The 25420-nt window shown below is 35.9% G+C and overlaps 1 protein-coding gene across 16 annotated transcripts in view; it reads left to right on the forward strand.

The window, feature by feature from the left end:
* LOC117409254 (multiple PDZ domain protein) overlaps nucleotides 1-17542 on the forward strand; it is a 76159-nt gene extending 58617 nt beyond the window's left edge. For 15 of the 16 annotated variants that reach the window (XM_034014991.3, XM_059001099.1, XM_059001129.1 and 12 more), the window contains 17 exons: nucleotides 210-288; nucleotides 1026-1103; nucleotides 1405-1497; nucleotides 1589-1663; nucleotides 3140-3317; nucleotides 7030-7175; nucleotides 9023-9106; nucleotides 9794-9987; nucleotides 10460-10607; nucleotides 10967-11053; nucleotides 11684-11774; nucleotides 12036-12076; nucleotides 12592-12714; nucleotides 13311-13415; nucleotides 13555-13667; nucleotides 14865-14988; nucleotides 16180-17542. In XM_034014991.3, the coding sequence (XP_033870882.3) occupies nucleotides 210-288; nucleotides 1026-1103; nucleotides 1405-1497; nucleotides 1589-1663; nucleotides 3140-3317; nucleotides 7030-7175; nucleotides 9023-9106; nucleotides 9794-9987; nucleotides 10460-10607; nucleotides 10967-11053; nucleotides 11684-11774; nucleotides 12036-12076; nucleotides 12592-12714; nucleotides 13311-13415; nucleotides 13555-13667; nucleotides 14865-14988; nucleotides 16180-16326 (1906 nt within the window). In that variant the 3' untranslated portion in view covers nucleotides 16327-17542. The remainder of the gene's footprint in view (nucleotides 1-209; nucleotides 289-1025; nucleotides 1104-1404; nucleotides 1498-1588; nucleotides 1664-3139; nucleotides 3318-7029; nucleotides 7176-9022; nucleotides 9107-9793; nucleotides 9988-10459; nucleotides 10608-10966; nucleotides 11054-11683; nucleotides 11775-12035; nucleotides 12077-12591; nucleotides 12715-13310; nucleotides 13416-13554; nucleotides 13668-14864; nucleotides 14989-16179) is intronic. The other variant, XM_059001095.1, reaches the window with a different exon arrangement.
* The last annotated feature ends 7878 nt before the right edge of the window (nucleotides 17543-25420 follow it).

The following is a 25420-nucleotide window of genomic DNA, read 5'->3' on the forward strand; positions in this document are numbered from 1 at the left end:
CACTTCCAGTTTTGTCCATCAGAGGGCAGCTTTACTAAAGGCCTGTTAAAACTCTGGCATCTTATTTCCAGTGAGCAAGCAAGGTGATTGATATTGGATGAGTTTCAACCGTTTTTAAAAAAGCAGACCTCTTTTTAAAACATGTTTATCAGTTAATGTTAATGTCACTGTGTTGGCTTATAAAGTAAATTATGCTTGGTGTCTAACAGGAATACAGATGCACTCAACCAGATGGCTGCTGGACCTGTGAAAGAATCAGCGCCTGACAACTCAAAATCCCACACAGAGGTAAAGAGCATTTTGGCACAGTCAATTGCATTGGGTTGTATGGGTGTGTTCATCAGCAGCGGGAGATCCATGGAAAGTTTGTCACTCACAATACTTTTTATTTTATTGTGGACTGAACCACTAAAATAGTCCTTAGACAAGCTTGAACTGTCTATTCATTTGCATTCAGAAAAGACACATTTTCTTATTAGGTTGAGGATAATTAGCAGGTCGCTCTCTGCTGTTGCAGATTCCCTTTTGCTCTATGTAATAAAATGGAAGAAAATAAGAAATAAAATGTTAATTAAAATGACACTGATATGCTAGAATTTTAGGATATTAGAATTAGGACAGCATACAAATATAAAACTGAATAATGGATATCTACATTTTCTGTGTACCTACTGTATAGTCTGTCCCTTTTAACTGAGTAGATTTTATAGGTTTTTGTGCTGTATCAACTAGTCATGATCACACAAAAAAGGACAACTTATTTTGACCTTTTATATATGATCCATAAATGGTACGGCCTTTCCTCTGAATTATTTTTCTTTCTCACTGTTTTGTACTGTCGCTGTGCAGAAGTACGTGCAGTTAGACCTTGAGCTTTAATCAAATAAGATGTACAGTAGAGGTTTCAATTTAGATCTTCAAAGAACAGGTGATTTGTTATTAAAAAAAAGATCTGCTGGCTCTTAAGAACCTTCGTACGTGCATTTTTCCTGGAAATATTAATACTTTTTTGGTTGTTTATTTAGCAGGAACTTTATACTGAAGTATCATCAGCAGTGAACGTTGATTTGTTTAAATCCATCCAACATGTCATGCTCCCCAAGGCAAGTATAAAGATGTTCACTGTAATGGAATATGTATTTCAGTGACAAAATGTAGTGTACATTTAAGTGCCATATTACCATCTTTCATATTTTACATGTGAATGTGTAGATTCATTAAGATGTTGTGCTCTCATTATTCTGACAACATCCAGAGCTTCCTTATAAAAATATCCCTAGCTTTGATTAAAGGAGGAACATATTTCAATAGCCAAGGTTTTCTTTTTAGAAACAGCCTAAAGTCAGAATTAATTTAAAGTATTTTACAATGCAAATCACTCTTTTTTTAATGTCACAAAAACAGGATCAAGGGAGCTTAGGAATCGCAATCAGTGAGGAAGATACAAAGAATGGTGTGATGATAAAGAGTTTAACAGAGCATGGTGCAGCAGCAAAAGTAAGCTATTTATTTCAAGTTTAATTAAATCTGCATTCAGCCTGTAGTGCCAAATCATGTATGTCTCTCATTTTTCCCCCATTCTCTGTAGGATGGAAAGATCAAAGTAGGAGACAAAATCTTGGCAGTAGACGATGAAACTGTTGTTGGCCATCCTGTGGAAAAGGTTAGTTTAATTTATTGTTGAACAACATCAGTACTAAAATATCCCTCTGGAGAAATGTGATATTACAATAATGCTATGTGTCTGTTCCAGAATCCCGATCAGATCTTGCAGGGTGATAAATAACAACATACATTTTACTGTACTTTGTGAAATTAAACTTTTAAATGTATTAAGGGAACTGAAAGGTGACCTATGTCTTTCTTTATAAATGTTTATGTTGTATAGTATTAATCTAGGAATAGTTTTTAATGTTTGAAGTGGGGCATAATTACTCCCCTGTAGAGATTAATATTTACATTTAGGGAGTTAGTTAATCTGACACCTCACAAGGCACCTCATTTTATTGGTAAATTCTAGCACCTCCGTTTGCCAGGGTCAGTTTTGTTCCTGACTTAATACTTTTTTTTTAAAGCAAAAAAATAATGTTATTTAATATATATATATACACTGCTGTGCAAAAGTCTTAGGCATTTTGCACATTTTTTGGGGGGTGGGGGGGGTTATACTACCATAGAATCAGTCTGCTTTAATACTACCATAGACTCAGTCTGCTTTAATACTACCATAGAATCAATCTGCTTTAATACTACCATAGAATCAGTCTGCTTTAATACTACCATAGAATCAGTCTGCTTTAATACTACCATAGAATCAATCTGCTTTAATACTACCATAGAATCAGTCTGCTTTAATACTACCATAGAATCAATCTGCTTTAATACTACCATAGAATCAATCTGCTTTAATACTACCATAGAATCAGTCTGCTTTAATACTACCATAGAATCAGTCTGCTTTAATACTACCATAGAATCAATCTGCTTTAATATTACCATAGAATCAATCTGCTTTAATACTACCATAGAATCAATCTGCTTTAATACTACCATAGAATCAATCTGCTTTAATACTACCATAGAATCAATCTGCTTTAATACTACCATAGAATCAACCCGCGCCATCTACAGAACGTCAGGTCACGTGTACATATACATTTTAAATATAAAATGGGATTGCTTCGCGCCCCCCCTGTTGAGAACCACTGGGTAAATGTGACGGATTAGCTACTACAACACTTCATATTAGCGGCTCATGTATAGTTCACTTTGAGTGGTTGTAATCACAAGTTTTTGAAGATTCTGATAAACTAAAGATTCTGTAAATTAAAGAATGGTAAAAGACAAACTTGGTTTCTTCTCAGCCAAACTAAGCTGTATTAATAACAGTCAAAGTTGTTATAATAGTGGAAAACACTAGTGGAGGCTTTGAGTAAATTGTTGATGCTCATAACATCAATCTAATATATATATATATATATATATATATATATATATATATATATATATATACATACAATGTCTCCCACCTCGAAATACTTACTGTAATGATTTTCAACTCAACCCATAATAAGTGAGCCAGTATAACCAAGGTGCTCTCTGGTGGGTCATCATGTTGTGTTGGATGTTTTTTCTTTAGGTAATTACTTTGCTTAAAAAGGCAAAGAGTACTGTGAAGTTGACGATAAGTTCAGAAGATCCAGCCTCACAGTCACCCTCTGGAATGTCAACTGCCAGTGCCTCTGATATGAAGAGCACCAAGCCCTCTGCAGTGACATCAGCTGCAGTGGGTACACCAGAATCTGACCCACTCAGAAGTAAGTTTGACTGGGGTAGAACTCTTAACATGATCCATTAATTAGCAAATAATATCCACCCTGACATTTCAGTGGATCTACGGTGAACAAAATCTGAAATTGAATTTCTAGATACCCAGGTTAAACTTGGTCAAGGATCTATTAAAACAGATCTTTACTCAAAACCTACCGATATGCATCAGTACCTAAATATGTCCTCTGCACATCCTACCCATAAAATAATTTCAGAAAATATATTTATTTCCAAAAGTGCCAGTAGTGGCTTTAGAAGGGATGCAAATGTAGCTGGCAGTTTGGTCCACTGTAAATATAAACAGATCTAGACACATTAAAGGACATTAAAACCTGTACAAGCACATACAGTATAAAGTATGCACATATATTTGTAAAAATAAAAGTGAAAATGCAAATTGAGAACATAGATATTCAGTCATAAGAAACTCATCATGCAAAACTAGCAGCCTTGTTTATGGGATATTTTTGCCAAAAAAATTACAAAATAAAATATGTAGGAGAGACAGGTACTACACTATGTAAAAGAATACAGAATCACCAAATAAATCAAACATATTAAAAAAATTAAGCAATAGTTCAACACTTTATAAAAAATGAACATAAACATGAATGACCTACAATTTGTAGTTTTAGAATAAGTACAATTAAATCATGTACAATACAGACGTATAATGTTGAATGAAGGTGAATACATGGATAAAAAGACTCAATACCACGATGCCTGAAGGTTTAAGAAAGGAATAGTAGATCATTACATCATTAACTATGAAGTAAATAGAGAATAATATATGGGGTAGTGTGATATGAGAATTTGTTGCCAAGGGTGGGCATTACATTCTGATTTCTCACACTACCCCATGCAGTATTTCTTATAATCTAGTGAGCAATTTTTTTCCCAGCTGAGAATCGAGTGAGAGAAGACAGCAGCTTTGTGAGGTATGGTTGGAATTCATTTCAGTTTGCTGAGAGCTCGCGCTGGGGTGGCCCTCTGGTGCTGGTGTTAATGAGTGCGTGTTTCCCATATCAACCGGCCGTGTATTATAGGAACTATCAACTGGATGAGCCCATTGAAAAAATTGACATTACAAGCACATTAATAGATTTAAATAGAAATAAGTGAGTGTAGTCACCATGGAATCAAAAGCCTATAAATAACGCCACTGTTTGTTTTCAAGCACACTTCCCCTTGACAAAGGTATATAGTTGGCTCCGTTGACCTATATATAGTTATACAGTCTTTTTGTATGTGCTGTTACTGTAGCTCTGTAATAGTCATTTGAAGGTATTCTTCATCCTCTGGCAGCAAACCAAGTTCAGTGACTAAGGGTGGAAGCAGCAGTAAAATGTAAGCATTGTTAGGAACACTGGGCGTACACTTCTGATAACTCATCGTAATATTATTCCAAATATGTTAATTTTTAACTAATAAATAACAATGTTGATGTTGTAAGCCAGTATACTTTTTGCCACGATCACTGTTAATCAGCTTTTAGCCAAAGCTACAGTTTTGGCATGCACAGTAAAGTGTTTCTGACATAGATTATGCAGATGGCAAGTTTGATTTTCCTTCCCAGCAGCAAAGTACAATCTAGCATCCCTTTATCTCTCTAACAAACTAGCTATCACAAGGCCAAACAAACAAAGCCAATGATGATTATACAGTCGCTGTTGCTAGTCATAAAGGTGCCTATTCTAAGCTAATAAGGTGCATAATATATTTTATTATATTTTATTTTTGAGTGAATAAATTGATTAATTATGTGATAATGGCATTTCTGTTGCTTGTCATTAACCAGTCATTTAATCTTTCCTAAAGCTGAGGTGAGGCATCAATGCGTTGATCCATCGTATCATTTGATCAACATTGATGGTCAAGCATGTGCATTGTGTTTTTTTTTATTACTTTTGATACCGCTTACTCTGCCTGCTTGAGTTTTTACTATGCGCATTCACACCTTGTTCAAAAAAGTAAGGCAATTGTGTTTGGGTTAATTGTGTTAATTTTATACCACTACACATAAATGAATGATGGAAAAACAACAAAGATTTTCAAATGTAGCCTGCTTGGCCAGAACTAAGAAGCATGTTAAACATCCCAGCAATGTTAGTCCCCAGCAAGCAGGTCTTCACTGGGCTTGGCAGATTGTAAACAAGCTTTGTTGCTTTTTAAAAGCAAAGAATAGGAGTTCTATCCTGTTTCTTAACAGAAACTACATAATAGAAATGGAAACTAAGATATAGTCATATACTAAGTTATGTTGTTGTTGCTTGAAATGAGCCATCCGTTACTTGGCTTTACTTGTTTAATTATTTAATGTATTGTTTTTGTGCTTTTACCACCACTTGGCACCAATCTTGATGAAAATAAGACATTTTTTGAGGAATAATACATACTCTGATGTAATTTAGTAGAACCTTTGTGTATTTTGGGGGGCTGGAGCCCTCAAGACAGCAGAGATCAAAACTAGTCAGTTCACACGGCGCCCCGCTAATTTGCAAGCTTCACTCGCCTCCGATTCAGCATCTATAATCCCTCAGCTTTCAATTTAATCTGATCCTTCCTCCCATTTGCGCTGTCAGATTTTTAATGATATCAACCAACTCATTCATCCTCTATCCACCTCCATTCCTATAGGCAGCCATTACATCCTCATCAGTAGAGCACCAGCTGCAGCCCTCGCCTCTCCCACTGCTTCAGCCACACCTGTTCTCAAGCAGCCAATCTTGACTTTAGCAACCGCCTCTGCTTCAGGATCCTTTGCTGTTTCAATAATTAATTGCACTCTCTCTCTCCTCAACTGAGATGCAATATTATTGAAGGTAAAGATGTTAATTTGGTCTAGGGTAGTCGACTGTGGAGATCTGTCTGTTACTCTAAAATCTCAGGATCCTCGGCTGTGTAAAAAAACGTACTCTTGGAGAATTGTGCTTTTTTTTCTGTTTTTTTCGTGATCTCCGTTGTGAAGTTTACGTTCACCGATGACAAGAACTGGACTCATATTATTTAACATTGTTGATCTCTCGGTCAGATATGGCGGTACACAACTCAGTAAGCCAGGGAGACCTTGGTTTGTCCTCCTATCCTTCCTTAGTTTCCCCTTTGGGGAAGTCCTCGCTTCCCGGCCTTGGAGGTCGATCTGTTCGGCCTCACCTCAGCGAGGTTGCCTCGTGAAACTGATGCAACCGTTTTCAAAAAGTATTCAGTATATCAGTAGCTCTAAATGTATTATGGCTGTTTTGGAAAACTATGCATTGATGGGAAAAAGGAGGCAACATCACAGCCTTAATCTCTCATGTCATAGTTGTATCTCATGCTTTATTTGCCATTCTGTTATTGAGTAATAATAGAACGGTTGACTTCCATAGAGAACAAAGGTAGAACAGTGGGATTTCTGATAAACATTAACCTTAGAAAACGTTGGCCATGTCAATAAAAAAAATACACTGAAAAACCCTTTTTGTCAGGAGCTATAAAATGTTTATAATGATGAAATGCTGTACAGAAATAGTTCATTGCTGAGTCTCTTGATATATTTCGTTTGAAATAAAGGCCCTCTTGTGGTTTTAAAAACTGATAAATGAGGACAGTAGAAATCAGCAGAATTTTACTTAAGTTAATGAATTATTTATGTGGGAGTAAGGGGGTATTGTTCTACCTTGTGAGTTTTGATAGTATAGTATTGTATGTGTTTTTCAGATGCAAGCAGATCCTCTACTCCTGCCACTCTAGTATCAGACCCTGCCACCTGTCCCATTATCCCAGGATGTGAAACCACCATTGACATTTCTAAGGGACGAACAGGCCTTGGGTTGAGCATCGTAGGAGGAGCTGACACACTACTGGTATAATTAGTTGTTTGTATGTTTTTGTAAGAGAGTGAACAGAAAATGTGTTTTCCTATCTTTTTTACATCACTTGCTTTGAATAGCTACAGCATTTTGGCGTTGTAGTTACACACACTGTTTCAAGGGGAAACAGCTGAATAAGGGAATGAGCAAACTTGAATGGTTGGTTAGTTTGTCATGTAGGGAGCAGAAAGTCCTCTGGCATTAAACAACATTAGATAAGGGTAATTCCCTGTCAAATCAGTTTGCCACATGTGCAATGAAATTGCAAATCCAGTGTTCAGCCACTAGGTGGAAATATGTGCTTGATCATAAGTTGGAAGTAAAGATATATTGTAACATTGTAAAGTACAATGTACCTATATGAGTTGGCAATAATATTGAGATTTTTTAAACATCCCTATATTTCTGAATATAGGCTATTGAAGTTCTTCATTTGACACTAGAACTGCCGAGATTTCTGCTACATATAACGGCTTCGATATGAAAATGACAAATAAACAATCGGATACAACTTAATATTTTTATTTATGAACATCATAAATAACATTTTCAGAGCAGAAACACTGTATTTACATTGAAAATTCAACTTGTTCTTATTTTTTTCAAAAAGAGCACATATACATAAACATGAAAAACTAATAAAATAAACTTTACGCAATAAACTTATGTGTAAACAGGTGTAGAAAGCTGTATACACATATCAAATTCTAAAACATAAATAACTAGTTATAAAAACAGCATAAAACAAAAATATAACATAACTTATGCAACGTGAAAGCGCTTTGAGTGAAACAGAGTTAAAAGGCTGTCTGTCTGTTCAGAGTTCTATTACAGCTTTCTAAGTACAATCTACGCAGAAAACACGCTTTTCAACTGTACCAGTGCATTTGCCACAGACTTGCCTTTTCACAACGGGCACAGACATCAAAAGTTCTGTTTTTATTGTATTTAGCAACCTGGCATTGTCTTTTATTCCGTCTGCCAATGGGCGCAGCGCTGGCTGAAGGTTGGCATTTGCCAGCCGGCTTTCGTGTCTCTTACCAAAATGTTTCTGCTGTAGCTCCAGGGCTAGCTGAAAAATGATGTCCCTCCGAGTGATTGTGTTGCTGGTGCACTCCTTGTACAAAACCAAAGTGTTGATGGCTGCCAGGTCCAAAACATTATAAAAAATAGACACAGGCCACCTGCGAGTACCACCTTTGACAGAATACAGCCGTGCCATTTGAACCAGTATATCCACACCGTACTTCGTCGCGTTGTAAAATGCAACAGTCTCTGGCTTTCGTTTAGCATCATTCCCGATGGTCACTGATCTGTGCAGAGACCTTAGAATCCGCACATTTTTTTACATTTTTTTGCACCGTCGCACTCAGGGTGGCACAGTCGTTCTGCTTAAGAAATGTAGTGTAAATAATAATAATATATGATGTGTAGAATGACTTTCATCAGTGTTTCAAGCACTCAACAGGGTTGTTGATTGTTGATTTTATTACAAAGCCCAGACTAAATTGTCGGCTATATTGTATTGATTTCAATATGCCGCATAAACTGCTGGTCTGGCGGTTGAAGATGCAAGTGCTTATAACTTATTCATTTTTACGATTCTGCAGCTGAAACACCGTATAGGTATTTAATTCAAATATTTAGTAACAATTAAGAATGGACATGCACGAGATATTTACATACGCGCAGATATTTAAATTTGAATTGCAAAAGCTGTTTAAAAAGCGGCTATGGCGGTGCTAGTGTTAAAATACTACTTAGCCACTAAGGTCTATGAAGCACTCAAAGTGGATGAATTTAAACCTGGTTTGGATTTAGTTTTAACATTTGTTTTGCAGGGAGCAATTATTATTCATGAAGTGTATGAAGAAGGAGCAGCATCCAAAGATGGTAGACTCTGGGCTGGGGATCAAGTATTAGAGGTACAGTATAATATATCTGTGTTCTTAACAAGCTGATAAATTATACTACCATAAAATTTCAATAACCTACAGAAAATATCTTTTCATCGTATTGAATATTTCACGTAAGGCTGAATCAACTCATTTGGAGATTCTGCATGTAATAATGAATATAAACAGGGTTCTAGATAGGGTTTTTGATGTTTATTTTGTTGTGAACAAAATATTGTAAGAATCCACTTACCTTTTTGAGTAAAGTATTTGCTTTGAGCAGACCAGGTTCTAGAAACAGGTTTTAATGATGTTTCAATGAAGAGCCTGAGTTACAATATAAGTTACTGTAAAGGGTGAATGATCTATCGTGGTATGTATTGCTCTCCATAATACTGAAAATAAAGCCGTAACTATAGAAAAAACCCTGCTGATAAAACCTGTGGGTGACCCAAGGCTGAATTAAACCAATAAACACCAAGATACATCTCTATACAGCATTACACATACTTATCAACTAATATTCAATCTTCTTTTAAAGAACATTGAAGTTAAGTGATATTTGATAGAATTATTGTTCATTAATACATTTTGAGTTTTAATATTAGAATTTTTTAAATGTGTAGCAAAGTACCAAATATGGTCCTGTTAAGAATTTAAGTGATACTTGCTGTACTAGAGTATGCTTCATGAATAGACTCATTTTTTTGTCTGCAGGTTAATGGAATTGATTTAAGAAGTGCCACTCACGATGAAGCAATACATGTCCTGCGCCAAACCCCACAGAAAGTGCGTCTGATGGTATACAGAGATGAGGCCCAGTACAAAGAAGATGAAATGTGGGACGTGTTCTCTGTGGAGCTGCAGAAGAAACCAGGCGAAGGTTTAGGCCTGAGCATTGTTGGAAAGAGGTATGCAAGTCGTGGTAATGGTTGAGTTGCTGTGCTCACTCTTGCTTTCGGAATCTGACCGCTCTGTGACTTCCGCAGAGGGTCCAGTCGATGAGTCGCTTGGCTGGCAAGCCTCAGACTTATGTGGTACTTTCAGGTTCACAGTCAAGAAGAAATTCTGGAAAAAGTAGCTGCCGTTGACTCAAGCTCTTTAGAGTGGTAGATTATTTACCTTTTGGTTCCATAAGGTCAAGGGCTTAAGACCCTCTCACCTCATTCAGCTTTGGGTCACTGCTTATCTATGGAAAGACTTTAAATGTTGATTCCAGTAAGAATATAGGAACTGCAGTCTACAGTCCTGTCTTCTCCCAGAATTACTTATGCGATTTGGAATTAATGATGAATTGTTTTGCTATAAGTGACATGATCAGAATGACTGTTTTTTTAATCACGTGATGGATGCAATTAAAGATTGATTTTATTTTTTTAACAGGAATGACACTGGTGTCTTTGTGTCAGACATTGTGAAAGGGGGAATCGCCGAAACAGACGGTAGACTAATGCAGGGAGACCAGATACTATCTGTGAATGGGGAAGATGTTCGAACCACAACACAAGAAGCTGTTGCTGCATTGCTAAAGGTGTGAAAACACACACTTTTAATGTCTTCTGTGCAGACATATTAACACTGAAAACATTGTTACACTATTCTAAAGTTTGCTTGGCATATTGTCTATAGTACTTTTACTGGCTTTTTATGTTTTTTTCTAGATGAAAAACATACATTTTATAGATACTGTAGATTTATCAGGACTACTTTCAACACCACACACTCTGGGCTAACTATATAATGTCTCCCAGCATGAAAAAAACACACATTCTGTTATAATTGTTATTATAGTAATATATTTCTAACAATTATTGCATTCATTTAAAAGTTAAAAAAACTGCCTTAATTGTATCAACCCTGCCTCAATTGTGGATTTCCCTTCATTTTCAGTGCTGTGTTGGAACGATAAAGCTGGAAGCTGGCAGGTTTAAAGCAGGACCATTCCATTCAGAAAGACGATCATCACAGAGCAGTCAGGTGTGCATTCCCTTCTGTACCTGTATCTCATCATTGCATATCAATCATAGTACTTCAGGTGGCTGCCACAAAACACTAAACAAGTACCTTAGACAAAACAAAACACAACTGATAAAACTGGAATGTTTGTGACATTGTTATATGGAGAGGATTTCTTTGTTACCATGAAGCAGATCAGGAAGACTCAAAAGTAATGAGAACTATTTTTAAAGCATTTTATTCTTGTTTTTCTTTATATGTGTATATTACATACAAATAACTTTATACAGAGCGATTATGTGGTATGTTGAACATTTTGCATTGTGGAAAAAACATTCACCTCATCGGAATGAAACTTGGCAGGTGGAGACATCAAAGCATTATTTAATTTTAAGACTATAACCACATATCATGAAGGGCCTATATCTCAGTCCTACAGACTTTATGTTATTGTATTAACTGCTCAAGTTAATATGAGGGTCATTTGACTCAAAAAAAGTTTAAACAGTATCAGCTACATTTCTTGGTATGGCATATTTTTATTTCCAAAGCAGCAATGGAAAGTGGTCTACTGATTTAATCATCACCTTGTATTTTCAATTAACATTAATAAACCAAATGGCTTATGTTGACCTACTTTTGAACATACAGGTTAGTGACACTGGCAGCTATGGAATGACTTCGTTTAGCATGCCTGGATCTCTCATGGCTGATTTTGATAATGGCCAGAAGAACCACACTTGTAAGTAAAGTTTATCCCTCAAACTATAGTTACATTGCATCTGTGGAACCAGGTAAGAAACATTGCACATCATATAAAGAACTAATTGGCTTTAGATAACTTAACATTTCTGATTAAAAGTCAAATAATGCATTAATACTTAATAAAATAAAAATGCAACAATTCTAGGAACATGTCATTGTTGTAGGTTCAATAGTGTACCAGTATGTGTATTAATATATATATTTGCAGTATTTTTTTTTTCTTTTGCTATTTTTGTAGCATCTGAGCTGGAATTCCTGAGAACTGTTGAGTTTACAAAGGTATGTTTTATGTGTTAAAATTAATTGGTGTATATATATATATATATATATATATATATATATATATATATATATATATATATATATATATATATATATATATATTTCTCAACATAAAACCAATGTCACCTTACAATAATTGATTTTGAGTTTCAGTGTTTTAAAATAAAATATCAAACAGAACAAAATTTCAATGTACCATTTGTAATTCAGTAATATGACAGAATTGGTCAGGGGTCTGAATACTTTTGCAAGGCACTGTATATGTGGGTATTTAAGTCACTTATCACCTTAATGAATGAGTGGTCTATTTTAATATAAACAGTGGCAGATCTTAATACGGCCACCTTTTTTCACAAAACTTCATTTCACTGTCATTTTTTGTAGGCTTGTAGATCTATAAATCACCTCTGGGAAAACCCCAGCTGGATTGATATGGCGTTAAATAAAGGCGTATTTTGAGCAAACATTAAAATAGACCCCTGTAAGTGAGTTTGTATTGGTTGTTTTCACAGGGGCCCACAGACTCTCTGGGAATCAGCATTGCGGGGGGAGTAGGAAGCCCCCTTGGTGACGTCCCCATATTCATTGCCATGATGCATCCCACTGGGGTTGCGGCACAGACTCAAAAACTCAAAGTAAGTTGGGAACGGAACAAATGCAATATGTTAAGTTTACATTCTTGCTTCCCAGTCCTACTCATGCACCACGACTTGTTAAGGACACCATTAATTTGTATGGAGCAAAGAGCCTCCCCAGTTCCCATTGTTTGCTAGAAGAAAAGATAATGTGCAGACGGGAAGAGCCATCTGCAATATGTCTTTTCTGTTGTTAGCAATTAAGCTGTTGGAGTACTAATGGAAAAGTAAGTTGTAAAAATGAGACTTATAATCAATAGATTATACCAAGAAAAAAAATACCAGTATGGTCTGTGGTTATTATTTTGTTTAAGTATCTTTTATAATCGATTGTAATAAAAACAAAATGCCCCCAAAAAAACTGAATTGCAGTTAAACTTTAGGTGCTGTACTGGATTTTGTAGATACTGTATAAGGTGAGTAATAAAGCAGCTTATCTCTTTCTTGAGACTGTGTAAACTTGTGACTTGTGACATTTTAAATAGTTCATTGCTTTGAGATAAAATCGTGTTCTTAAAAAAAAAGTGAAAGAAAAGAAGAAAGCCTAGCGACATCCAACTGATTAAACACATGGTTTTGTGTGTTCTGCTGTGTAGGTTGGAGATAGGATTGTTAGCATTTGTGGAACGTCAACTGAAAACATGAGTCATTCTCAGGCTGTGACCTTATTGAAAAATGCCTCGGGTACGATTGAGTTACAGGTAAGGTGCTATTTTGGTTTTGGAGATTTAAAAATAGTTTAGTCAAAAAAAAAAAAAAAGACCTTGAAAATAATCCCTATATAATAAATTAATAACAAGCAGAGGTAATGCAGTATGTCTTATTTACTTGTTTATTCAGGTGGTTGTTGGAGGAGAAGTAAGCGTAATAACAGATCAACCACAGGATCAGACAGGGGCCAGCTTTTCAGTCTCAGGACTCACTGCAAGCAGCATCTTCCACGATGACCTGGGGTAGGTTTGCAGACTGTGCATTAAACAGGGAGGAAGGTGAAGAGTTCATGAGGTTTCATTGGCAGCCTTCGAAGTGGCAATTATTATTATTGTTTATTATTATTTATTTCTTAGCAGACGCCCTTATCCAGGGCGACATACAATTGTTACAAGATATCACATTATTGTTACATACAATTACCCATTTATACAGTTGGGTTTTTACTGGAGCAATGTAGGTAAAGTACCTTGCTCAAGGGTACAGCAGCAGTGTCCCTCACCTGGGATTGAACCAACAACCCTTTGGTCAAGAGTCCAGAGCCCTAACCACTGCTCCACACTGCTGCCCTGAAGTGTGGTAATCTAACCTATATTTTGTGGAATTGTGAATATTTAAGGGATTATTGGTCAGATTAGAAATATTTATGCTTATTTCTGATATTATTAAAATGAATATAACACTGTGCCAAAAAAGAATTATTAGGAGATAACTAAAGCTTATTTTATTGAAAGGCACAACTCTGTTATATTATTTTGTCTTCTTCACAAATTGTCCTCTTCACAAAAGTATTAGTTAAATATTAATATATGATGGAATATAATGATGGATACCATTAATCTTGATTTTATTCTCTACAACTATAAGAAAAAGCCTCTTGAATATACAGATTTGGAGCCAAGTAGCCATGAATCGACAGGAATACCATACTGTTATGAATTACTATTTTAACTATGACATCCACATCATATAACTGTATGATGCTACAATGTAGCAACTTCTAATGTATAACACTTTACATATTAAATTGTAAATCATTATTTATTTGTGAAAAATTAAATCATAAACATAAACAAACAGTTTAATGGAGATGTCTGTAAGAGAACCAATTATGAAATTGTGATAAAACTTGGTTAATCTTTACTACAAGGTTTTGAGTATATTAGAAACTGGGGATATACTGTATGGTGAAACCTGTCGGCCTGTCTGTTCGTCCTTACTTGTGTCACATACATCTTTACATGTATGGTGGCTGTAGATCATGGTGATGTACTTTTTCATGATACTGTTAGCTCTAAATGTATGAGAAATGTATCTATGTTACTAATAAACTTATTCAATGCTATCTAACTTTTTCCTGATATAGTTTAGATTTACAACATACTGTAGTCTAGAATATGTTTTGCCATGTTTTTATTGAACATTCATTCTTGTTTTAGGCCTCCCCAGTACAAGACAATTACACTAGACAGAGGGCCTGATGGACTGGGATTCAGTATTGTTGGAGGGTTTGGAAGCCCACATGGAGACTTACCCATTTATGTAAAGACTGTCTTTGTAAAGGTAGAGGCTTGTAATTTATTCACTGATGCTGATGTGTCAATATTGCAGTTTAATTATTAAAGTAGATTTGTTATTATTATTATTATTATTAATAATAATAATAATAATAATAATAATAATAATAATAATAATAATAATAATAATAATAATTAAAACATTCTGGGGTCTATTGTAATGTTCTAAACAGTGTCTGATCTTGATACTGCTGTTCCAAAAACACCTGATATTTTGTGGTCCACACTCAATTGTATTTTAATTGTATTTACTGATATCAATAAGTAGGCCAATACATCTCACTTGTGGGGAAACAACAGCAATAATACTGAGTTAAAGGAGGATGGTATTTAAAAACAGGAATAATACTGAGTTAAAGGAGGATGGTATTTAAAAACAGGAATAATACTGAGTTAAAGGAGGATGGTATTTAAAAACAGCAATAATACTGAGTTAAAGGAGGATGGTATTTAAAAACAGGAATAATACTGAGTTAAAGGAGGATGGTATTTAAAAACAGGAATAATACTGAGTTAAAGGAAGATGGTATTTAAAAACAGCAATAATACTGAGTTAAAGGAGGATGGTATTTAAAAACAGGACTAATACTGAGTTAAAGGAGGATGGTATTTAAAAACAGGAATAATACTGAGTTAAAGGAGGATGGTATTTAAAAACAGGACTAATACTGAGTTAAATGAGGATGGTATTTAAAAACAGGACTAATACTGAGTTAAAGGAGGATGGTATTTAAAAACAGGACTAATACTGAGTTAAAGGAGGATGGTATTTAAAAACAGGACTAATACTGAGTTAAATGAGAATGGTATTTAAAAACAGGAATCCCATATAAAGTCTTTACAAAATTGCTTGGACAAGTTGTCTGATTGGCCAAGACCCATCAGTCATTTTAGCCGTTTTATAAACAAAATGACACTCTCCAGTCTCTGCAAGAATTACACAATGACCACACACACTGTTGAGTATTCTAGCTTAGGCATACTGTCTGCCTGTGTAGACTACATCCTTTTATGGATAAAAAAAAGCTTTATTTCAAATATGTATCTTTGTTTTATTAAATAGTTACTATGCTATATATATATCTCACCACACACTTGTTATTCACTGTTTGCAATTGTATATAGCTGATGCATTTAGAGGTAAAGTGGTGCTTACTAGATACAATTTGTGTTTCAGGGAGCTGCCTCTGAAGATGGTCGTTTAAAACGTGGTGATCAAATGATAGCTGTGAATGGACAAAGCCTGGAAGGGGTGACCCACGAAGAAGCAGTTGGTATTCTGAAGCGTACCAAAGGCAATGTGACTCTTACCATACTCTCGTAATAACATGCTCACTAGAGGTTTTTTTTTTTAAAGATTTGTAGCAATAACCACTGTGGTAATCTAACTTAACACTGCTAAAGTCTGTGCTGTATCTGACTAGTCACTATTATTGAAGGGTAAAAAATATTGTGTTCGTTTTTAGCTGCCACTTTCCAGAAGTGACTTGCACTTCAGTGGTTGTTCAGTGATTCCATTGTACAGTGTTTGTAAAGTATGTGGATGAAAGGCACTATATAAAAGTTACATTTGGATTCATTGTATTTACAGAAGATAGCAAGAGAAGGTACTCTATCAGGGTTATGTACAGGCACCCATAAAAATGTTAGTGACCAGTTGATTTTCTCAGAAGCTAGTTGAGACTTCCACTGTTACCCAGTGGCCTTTATTCGACAGCTGGTAATAAAAATAAAAATAAAACTTTGTAGATAATGAAACCCTTTTAAAACACATTAAGGAGATTAATACAATACTAATACGACCCTCTGTGTGGAACACTGCTCTATTGTTCTGTAGGCATGTATCTTAAAAGGCATGATTCTTATGTCCTACACAGTACTTTTGACTACAGTTTGGCCTATTGTGCTTATTTGCATGAGTTTTGATGACTGTAAAGAAGAAAGAGAACGCTATTGTGGGTAAAACAATCTATGGAATGAGGAAGATAGAAAACAATGTAGCCGAGAGTGTCAACTGAAAGGAGTAAAAATAGTTTATTAATCTTAGTAATAAGGCAAATTAAGGAAAAGCAGAAAGTGTAAAGGTTTAATAGCACTGTAGTAAAGCTGTCTGCAGGTTTGCTAATTTAAAATGATGGCTTCAGGTAAGGTAGTTATGTTTGTTTGTACATATTTCCAGCTGTCATGGGGCCAGAGAAATATTAAGAAACAAATAGCTTCATCAACATACACACCCTAATCCTGATGTAAATCATACTGAAAACTGTGTGTCTGCAGTGAGAATGTTAAAACACCACTGTTAAATACTGTACTTTTGACAAAATAGCCAATTCTGGTGTGCAAGTGTTCATCATGTCACATTCTCCATCCACTGCTGTGCTCCTAAAGTATTTAAAGTCAAATTATAATGTAAACTATATCGGTAGTGTACAGCTATTTTATTAGTGTGTTTTGCTACTAAAAACCATAGATTCAAATTTTGCTTAACAATGTGCAAACTACACTGTGTCGTTGGAATATAAATAAAGTTTGAAATGGTCTCACAAGTCTGGTGTCCTTTTTCATACCCTGGAAGTTAAAATACATAAAATAGCAGTATGTACATACACTTGAAATCAAAATGAACAGATATTCCCAACCCTTATTTATACGAACTGTCAATATTTCTATTGGCCAACCACTTTAAGGACTGTTGAATGAATGCACAAACTTACTCATCCAGCTATTATTAGATTTGAGGACGCTATTACTGTACATCCAAACGGTCCATAATGCCTGGCAAATGCCCTGTGTGGAGGGTCTTCTTGTTTTTATACTTCAATGTTACAGCACAATTAATTATAATTTGTATTTATTTTAACTATTTTTTTATGTATCCTTTCACATAAGCACTCTAAAGGGAATGTTCTACTAAATATATTTCTCTATTATAACAATGTTGCCTGTGAGCTTCTTATGTACAAAACAGCTTTTTAAAAACTGTATGCTTTTATTTGAATAAACTGAGAACAAAGATCAGAATAAAAAGATTGTTCAAGTGTTAATAATAATAATAATAATAATAATAATAATAATAATAATAATAATAATAATAATAGTCTTTTTCCTTGGTAATTGATTTTAATATTACCAGTGAGCAGTTATTAAAAATGCTCCCGGGAAACCTGCCTTGTAATTGCGCAGTAGAAGTCGTGTGATCTTGTTGTAGATGGTGATTGAACGCAGGTAGAGTGCATGACCAGGTTTTGTGCTGCTCTTCATTGACAGTTCAGTAACTTTCACATCAATCACCAGTCACAGACATTATTTCCCTGCTTTGTAAACCAATAACTGGATTGTTGTGGACCTAATTGAACAATGTGTCTAGTGACGGCAGCAATACTAATTTTTGCCATCATGTTACTGATTTTATTTCTAATGGCCTACAACTATACCAGATATTTGTATCACTCCCATTAATTAGATCTAGTCCAGTTCATGGATAAAGATAGCAAGCTGGCAGCTTTTTTTGACATTTCATTATATATTTCTCAAATGACTTGATGGGACAGTCTGGCTCATTGAAGCTCTCATACATTTTCCCACGGTACTTGGATTTGAAAGTGTCGTGGGATTGTTATGAATTTTTGTAGCTTCATTGAAACGGAGACTTGCAAACTTTAAACTATTTTCATTGGTTTCTATTATGAGGTCATTCTCTTGAGCCTTCTCGGCCTCTCTGTCCAAAATGTATTTGTATGTCAAACCACACTTTATACAACAGGCAGTGTGGACTGTTCATATTTAAAATCTTAGAAGACTTTCCAGGTCTGATCCAGTCATGGCAGGGTGTTGTATGCTTCACCTTTGTACTCTCTCCTAAGCTGTATTATTATTGAGAAAAGGGAATTATTGGCAGTTGTAAAACTTTTTAATTTCATATTTATTTGATTGCAGTACAGAGGATTTGTTCAATGTCTGTGTACTCCAGAACTATACACCATACTGTTGTCCCTCTTTATTATTGACCGTTGTGTAAAATTCACAGAGATATTCATTTAGTCTTTTCCTCAAAATGTGTATTTTCTATTATTATTTTCCTTAACCAGTCTCGAAAAACATTAACTGCCCACAGTCTGTTTTAAAAAATAAAATAAATAAATAATTTCTAAATCAAGTAGCTGTTCGGTAACACTCCCATGTCTAGGACTAGTAGGCCTAGTAGTACGGTCGGTCTTTCAGTTTGTCGAACAGTACTTCTCTCTGTACTACCTACAGTGTTTGTAGAAATCTATGAGGTGCTTGTATTATTTTCTGCTATTAAAACAACTTTAAATTTACTTTAAATTACATTTTGTTTGATTTGCTTTTTTGTACTAAGGGCATATACTAGGGTTTATATCTTTCTAGCTCAGCCAATTAATGCAGGGAATCTTTCCAATGGAAGTATAAGTGATGTTTTAAAAGATTTGGACTGCCTCCAATATAGGTGTTGTCTCTCATCTCTTGTGGTTAAATAGACATTTCTATAAAGGGTGTTTTATGACATGACTGGAATGCCAAATGGTAATGGAGTCATCAACTGCTGGTTAATGCTTCCTTCAAATAATTAACATTTCCCCAAAAAGCTATTTATCCAATTCATATTCATTAGTTTGGTACATTTAATATTGTGAGAATATTTGTCGATATCCTTTGTAACAGTGACTTTTTTATTTAACCCTTTGCGGTCCTATGTCGGACCTGGTCCGACATTGCAATTATTCCTATCCGGTCCAATGTCGGACCCTGTCCGACATCATCAAAAAGACGCAAAAAATGGGTTTCTAGTCGTTTTTTCTCCGGAAAAAGCCGAGAAAACCATTCAATGGCCGAGTGGGAGCGACAGGAGCCGAGACAAGCCAAAAAAAAAGGGCGTATCTCATGAATAGTCATACTTGCCCCTGGCATCAGATAACGGCGGCCATAAGGAAACAAGCTGGCTGCTACTGCATCAGCGCTCAGAGAATATCACAGACATTTGCAGAGCTTTTTTGAGATGTTATAGTAATAAAATAATGACTTGGATCGCATTATTGAGGCGTTTGGTGATAAAACGAGTGATCAGGAGATGATTGATCGGTATGTACGACTATTATTATTATTATTATTTATTTCTTAGCATATGTGAAAGCTGTAGCGAACGAAAGGGTGGGGCAGGGTTGGAGGTGCCTAGTGAGTGCTTTGTTGATATGCAGGGCCTTTTAAATGTGCGTGTGAAAATAAATTGGACCTGACGCGCCTGACAAGGTAACAATTACTGCATTATTTTTCATATGTTCCCTTCTGTGTGCTCTACTTAATCAAAAACAGACCTTGTTGGCTTGAGTTGACAGTTTGTTTACAATGCTAGAAAACCTCAGCAGAAACTGGACACAAGCGACTTGTCACTCAGTCTCCTAACTAGCCATGTGTAATGGACGACGGTGCATCATACAACACTGCCTGTTACACATATCTCCTGTAGCCTAGGAAACCAAAACAACAAATCTAAAGGGGATTGCTTCTTACAAGCCATATCAAACTTGTATTTTTAACATGAGCACAAAACAAGATGATAACCTTCAAAGGTGACTTGATCTGCACTTCCAACCACTAGGTCTCCCATTAACAGTTGTGAAAGAAGCACATGTACAGCAAACCTTTTTATTAAAGAAAAATAATATCTGGTACAGTACCATACTACTGTAGGTTAAAGAAAGCGCTCAATTTGCATGGATTCATTCCAGGTTGTCTGTTACACTGTTACATAGTATGAAAATGAGGAAATTCGCAGATTTTGAGATGTGCGTTTTTTTTTCCCCCTTTTAAATTAAATTGCATTGCATTACATTTTGGAGATGATTCCCAATATTTTTTTTTTATTTTTTTTGAACAATTGTTTTTTATTTGTTTTCCATAACAAAAAAGTAAAATAGTTAGGCATTGTACACATGAATACAAACTAACAATTGGGAGCTCTAATATATATATATATATATATATATATATATATATATATATATATATATATATATATATATATATATATAAGGGCCTAATTAAAATAAACTTCTGAGATAAGAAAAGGCATCTGTCCATGCCGTTACAGTTTTTACACTGGCATGATGTAATCTAGCTGTACTTCTCTCCACCAACACAATATCTGCAAATGAGTGCAATCAGACGCGATCTAAGGGTACCTCTGTCTACACCCGACCTCGTAGAATTGACTTTTTAGCTGCTGTTAGTCCAGCCAAAAAGAGCCGTCGTGTCTGAAGGCTAATATTCATTTGGGAGTCATCGCTGAGAAGGAGCAGTCGGAGACTCAGTGGCATTTTCACACCAATCACGTCAGTGGCCACATATTTCCATAAGTATTCAATTTCAGGACATTCCCAGAACATATGGGAATGTCCTGAAATTGAATGCTTGCATTTATGGCAGAGAGGATCTGAAACGATCTTCATCTGGAATCGTCGGTATGGTGTAGCATATATTCTATGTGCTAGTTTAAAGTGAATTAGTTGGTGTGCTAGATTTTTTGAAACATTGTCCCATACTGCTTCCCAATCAGGACTACCATCCAGTTTTTCAAGCTCTCTATCCCATATTAAGGTAACTGGAAGGGAGCTATTTTTAAAAGAAAGAAAAAAGTGATATAAAGAAGAAACTAAGCCTCTTGAGGTGACTGTTGAAGCAAATATATTAATCGCAGGGTGGCTAGGTAACATAGAGTCCAATGACACTCCATAGGTGCGAAGGGCTGAGCGGAGTCTGAGGTACATGAAATAGGTAAAAACCAGGGAGCGAGTGATTATCCTTAAGGTCCTGGAACGTGCGAAGGCCATTATCATCAAAGATATCACTAAGAATATGAATATGTCTGGAGGACCAGGGTGGATAAGTAAAAGGCTGAGAGCCTGTCAGTAAAAAGGGATTGTTCCATATAGGTGAAAGCTTATGAAGTTTTGGGGGGCTGCCAAGAAATCGGTTAACTTTCTTCCAAATATCTAATGAGTGCAATGATTGGACCCATTCGAAGAGAAATAGCCCTGTCCTTAGGGGCGGAAAATAGAAGATCCTGGAGTCTGATTGGCTTAACTAGGGCTTCCTCAATTGGTCGCCAAGAAGCTGTAGACCCTGAATCTAGCAACATTTTAAATACCCTTAGCTGAAAAGCCCAGTAGTAATATTTAAACTGCCAGGCCGCCCAATGTTTTAGGGCGCTGCAAAGTAGTCAACCGAATCCTTGGTCGCCTATCCTTCCAAATAAAACCAGTTATAATAGAATTTATTTGTTCAAGGTACTTTTGTGGTAATGAAATGGGGATCATAGAAAATAGGAAATTAATACAAGGCAGTATATTCATTTTTATAACAGAAATCCTACCATGTAATGAAACCTGTAATGGAGACCATCTAGTCAAATCTGTTTTTATTTTATTTAGTCTTCAAGCATATTTTCTTTACGAATCTGCTGGAAATTTGGGGATATCTTAATGCCCAAATATGTAAAGCCTGTGAGCTGCGGCCGAATAGAGATATGAGGGGGAAGAGGGGTTGTTGTGGCGATACGATTCAAAGGCATATAAACAGACTTAGACCAGTTCATTTTATATCCAGAGAGTTTACCAAAATGATCAATTAGATGCAGTGCGTTAGGGACTGAATCAGAAATATCAGATAGAAACAATAAAATGTCATCAGCATAAAGTGATATATGGTGTTTGGAGCCCTGTACAGTAATGGGAGCTATATTGTTACTTTGTCTAATAGCTTGCGCCAATGGTTCTGAGGAAAGGACAAATAATAATGGTGACAATGGGCAGCCCTGTCGGGTACCTCTGCCGAGTGCAAACTGAGGGGATAACATTGACCTGGTCTGCACACATGCAGTAGGATTGCTGTATAAAGTGCGGATCATATTGATAAAAGAATGGCAGAAGCCAAAGCATTCTAGAACTGCCCACAGATAGTTCCATTCCAAGCGATCAAATGCCTTCTCGGCATCCAGAGAAAATACAGCACAAGAGGAGGGTTGATGTAGGCCGTATGTTGTCTGAAGCAAGGCGGCTCTTTAAAAACCCAGTCTGATCATGATGTATTAGGGTACACATATATTTTTCCAACCGCCTAGAAAGAGCTTTAGCAAACAATTTTAGATCTGAATTTAAAAGTGAAAGGGGCCTGTAGCTGGCACAGTCTAAAGGGTCTTTTCCTTTTTTTAACAAGCAACGAAATCAAAGCCGATTTCTGATCTCTATGGAAACAGCCAGTTTGCAGTGAAAAATTTATAGAATGGAGTATTAATGAACCAACTTGATCCCATACTGCCAGCAATAACTCAGGTGGAATGCCATCCAACCCAGGGGACTTTCGCTTCTGCATGGATCGAGCTGCTGCCTCTAATTCTTGCAACGTTAAAGGAGCGTCCAAGTGCTCCGCCTGTTCAGCAGTTAATTGAGGCAATTCCAATGGATTTAAAAAATCCTCAATTTTTGCCAAGTCTGCACCAGCTTCAGAGGTGTAAAGTTGAGAATAAAAATCTTGAAAGACTTTGCTAATCTGCTCTGGTTTAGAAAGTACAACATTATTACTGTCCCTGATTGCCTCAATAGAAGCCAAGTGTTCGGATTGTTTTAATCGCAATGCAAGTAATCTGCTAGGTCGCTCTGCGTGCTCATAATAGAGCTGTCTTGTTTTGTGTACCAGAAATTCTGCTCTGCTACTAGTAAGATTTTTGAATTCAGTCTTTAAGGTGGCTAACTGTTTTGCCCTACTTTTTAAGAAGTTACACTTCTGTTCTTTTTCTAACTGTGAAATAGTCGTTTCCAGCTGGAGGATGTCTTTGTTTCGTGTTTTATTCAAGTTAGAAGAAAAGGCTGTACAGCAGCCCCTAATAAAGCATTTAGTAAACTCCCATAATGAATGTGGGTTGGTTGCAGTATTACAGTTGATTTCTAGGAAATCTCTCAAACTCTCTGTGAGATGTTTTAAGAAAGCTTCATTCTGAAGTAAAAATGAGTTAAAACGCCAGCATTTAGCACGCTTAATTCCTGGGACCAAGTCAAATGAATACAAAACCGGAGCATGATCAGAAATAAGAATTGGCAATATATCTGTGGAAATAATATTATGCATAATAATTGGGGAGATAAAAATGTAGTCAATGCGAGAGTATATTTTGTGTCTATGTGAAAAGAATGTGAAATCTTTAACACCATTGTTTCTCAGACGCCAAGCATCATGTACATTTAAGTCTTACGCAAAGTTTTGAAAGTATTTAGAGGCAGGGGTAAGAGACAGGGCAGTGCCCTGTGATGAAGTATCGAGAGCTGGGTTGAAAGTCAAATTAAAATCCCCCCCCAACAATAAGTGCACAATCTGGGAGTGCTGATAGCTTAAGCCTGATGTTCTCAAAAAATCGAGGATCGAAAACATTGGGTGCATAAACTGATGCTAAGCACAGTTTAACACTGTTAAGTGTTGCTATTACTTGACAGAAACGGCCTTCAGTATCATTGCTTGAACTATTAATGGTAATATTTATCTTTCTGTTAACCACAATCAGTACCCCTTTTGTTTTATTCAAGGCGCAGGAGTGAGCAATTACTTTATAATGTTTATTTTGAAATCTATTGACATCAGCAGATTTGAGATGGGTCTCCTGAATTAATGCAATTGTAACGTTTTTACGATGTAAAAAATCGAAACATTTGGCTCTTTTAATGGGTGAGTTAAGACCACGCACGTTCCAGGACATACAATTATAATTAGCCATTATGGAGGTTTAAAATAGGCAGTACGGGGCCACTCCTCCCATGTGTACTGAGCGTGTATAACAGAGATTGCATAGTTAACAGACAGCAATGAAAGAAGTAAACATATCCTAGAATTAGCATCGGACAGATCAAATAAAACGAAAATAAAAAAATGTTTTAAATAGCCCTACACTGGTATAACAACGTGCTCCCAAGCGATTAAATGTAATCTGATATACAAAAACAAACACAGAACTATTTTTACAAAACTGACTAGCTGAGAGAAGCAGCAGCTCATAGCGCCGCCGTGACCCTCATTGCCAGAACAAAAACAAAAAAATATTAGCTTCCGTGGTTTCGAACCAAGATGCAAAACCCACACCCAAAAACCCAAAACATAATGCACTTCAGGAAGGAAGAAATATATAATAGGTTAATGCAATGTAGAAAAGAAAATCAGGGTGCCTGTACTGCAATACAATTAAATTAAATAACAGTGCATAACTAACCCCATCCCAATATATAGATAGATGTACTGTAATACACAAACAATTACACCCCAAGATACACTACCATGTGGATGTAACTTACATACAGTCCCGATTAAGCAAATCCCGTGCTGTAGGGTTCAGTTAACCATATTAGAGCAGTAGTGCT

The sequence above is a fragment of the Acipenser ruthenus genome, chromosome 2 (genome assembly GCF_902713425.1).
Source record: "Acipenser ruthenus chromosome 2, fAciRut3.2 maternal haplotype, whole genome shotgun sequence".
NCBI classification, from domain to species: domain Eukaryota; kingdom Metazoa; phylum Chordata; class Actinopteri; order Acipenseriformes; family Acipenseridae; genus Acipenser; species Acipenser ruthenus.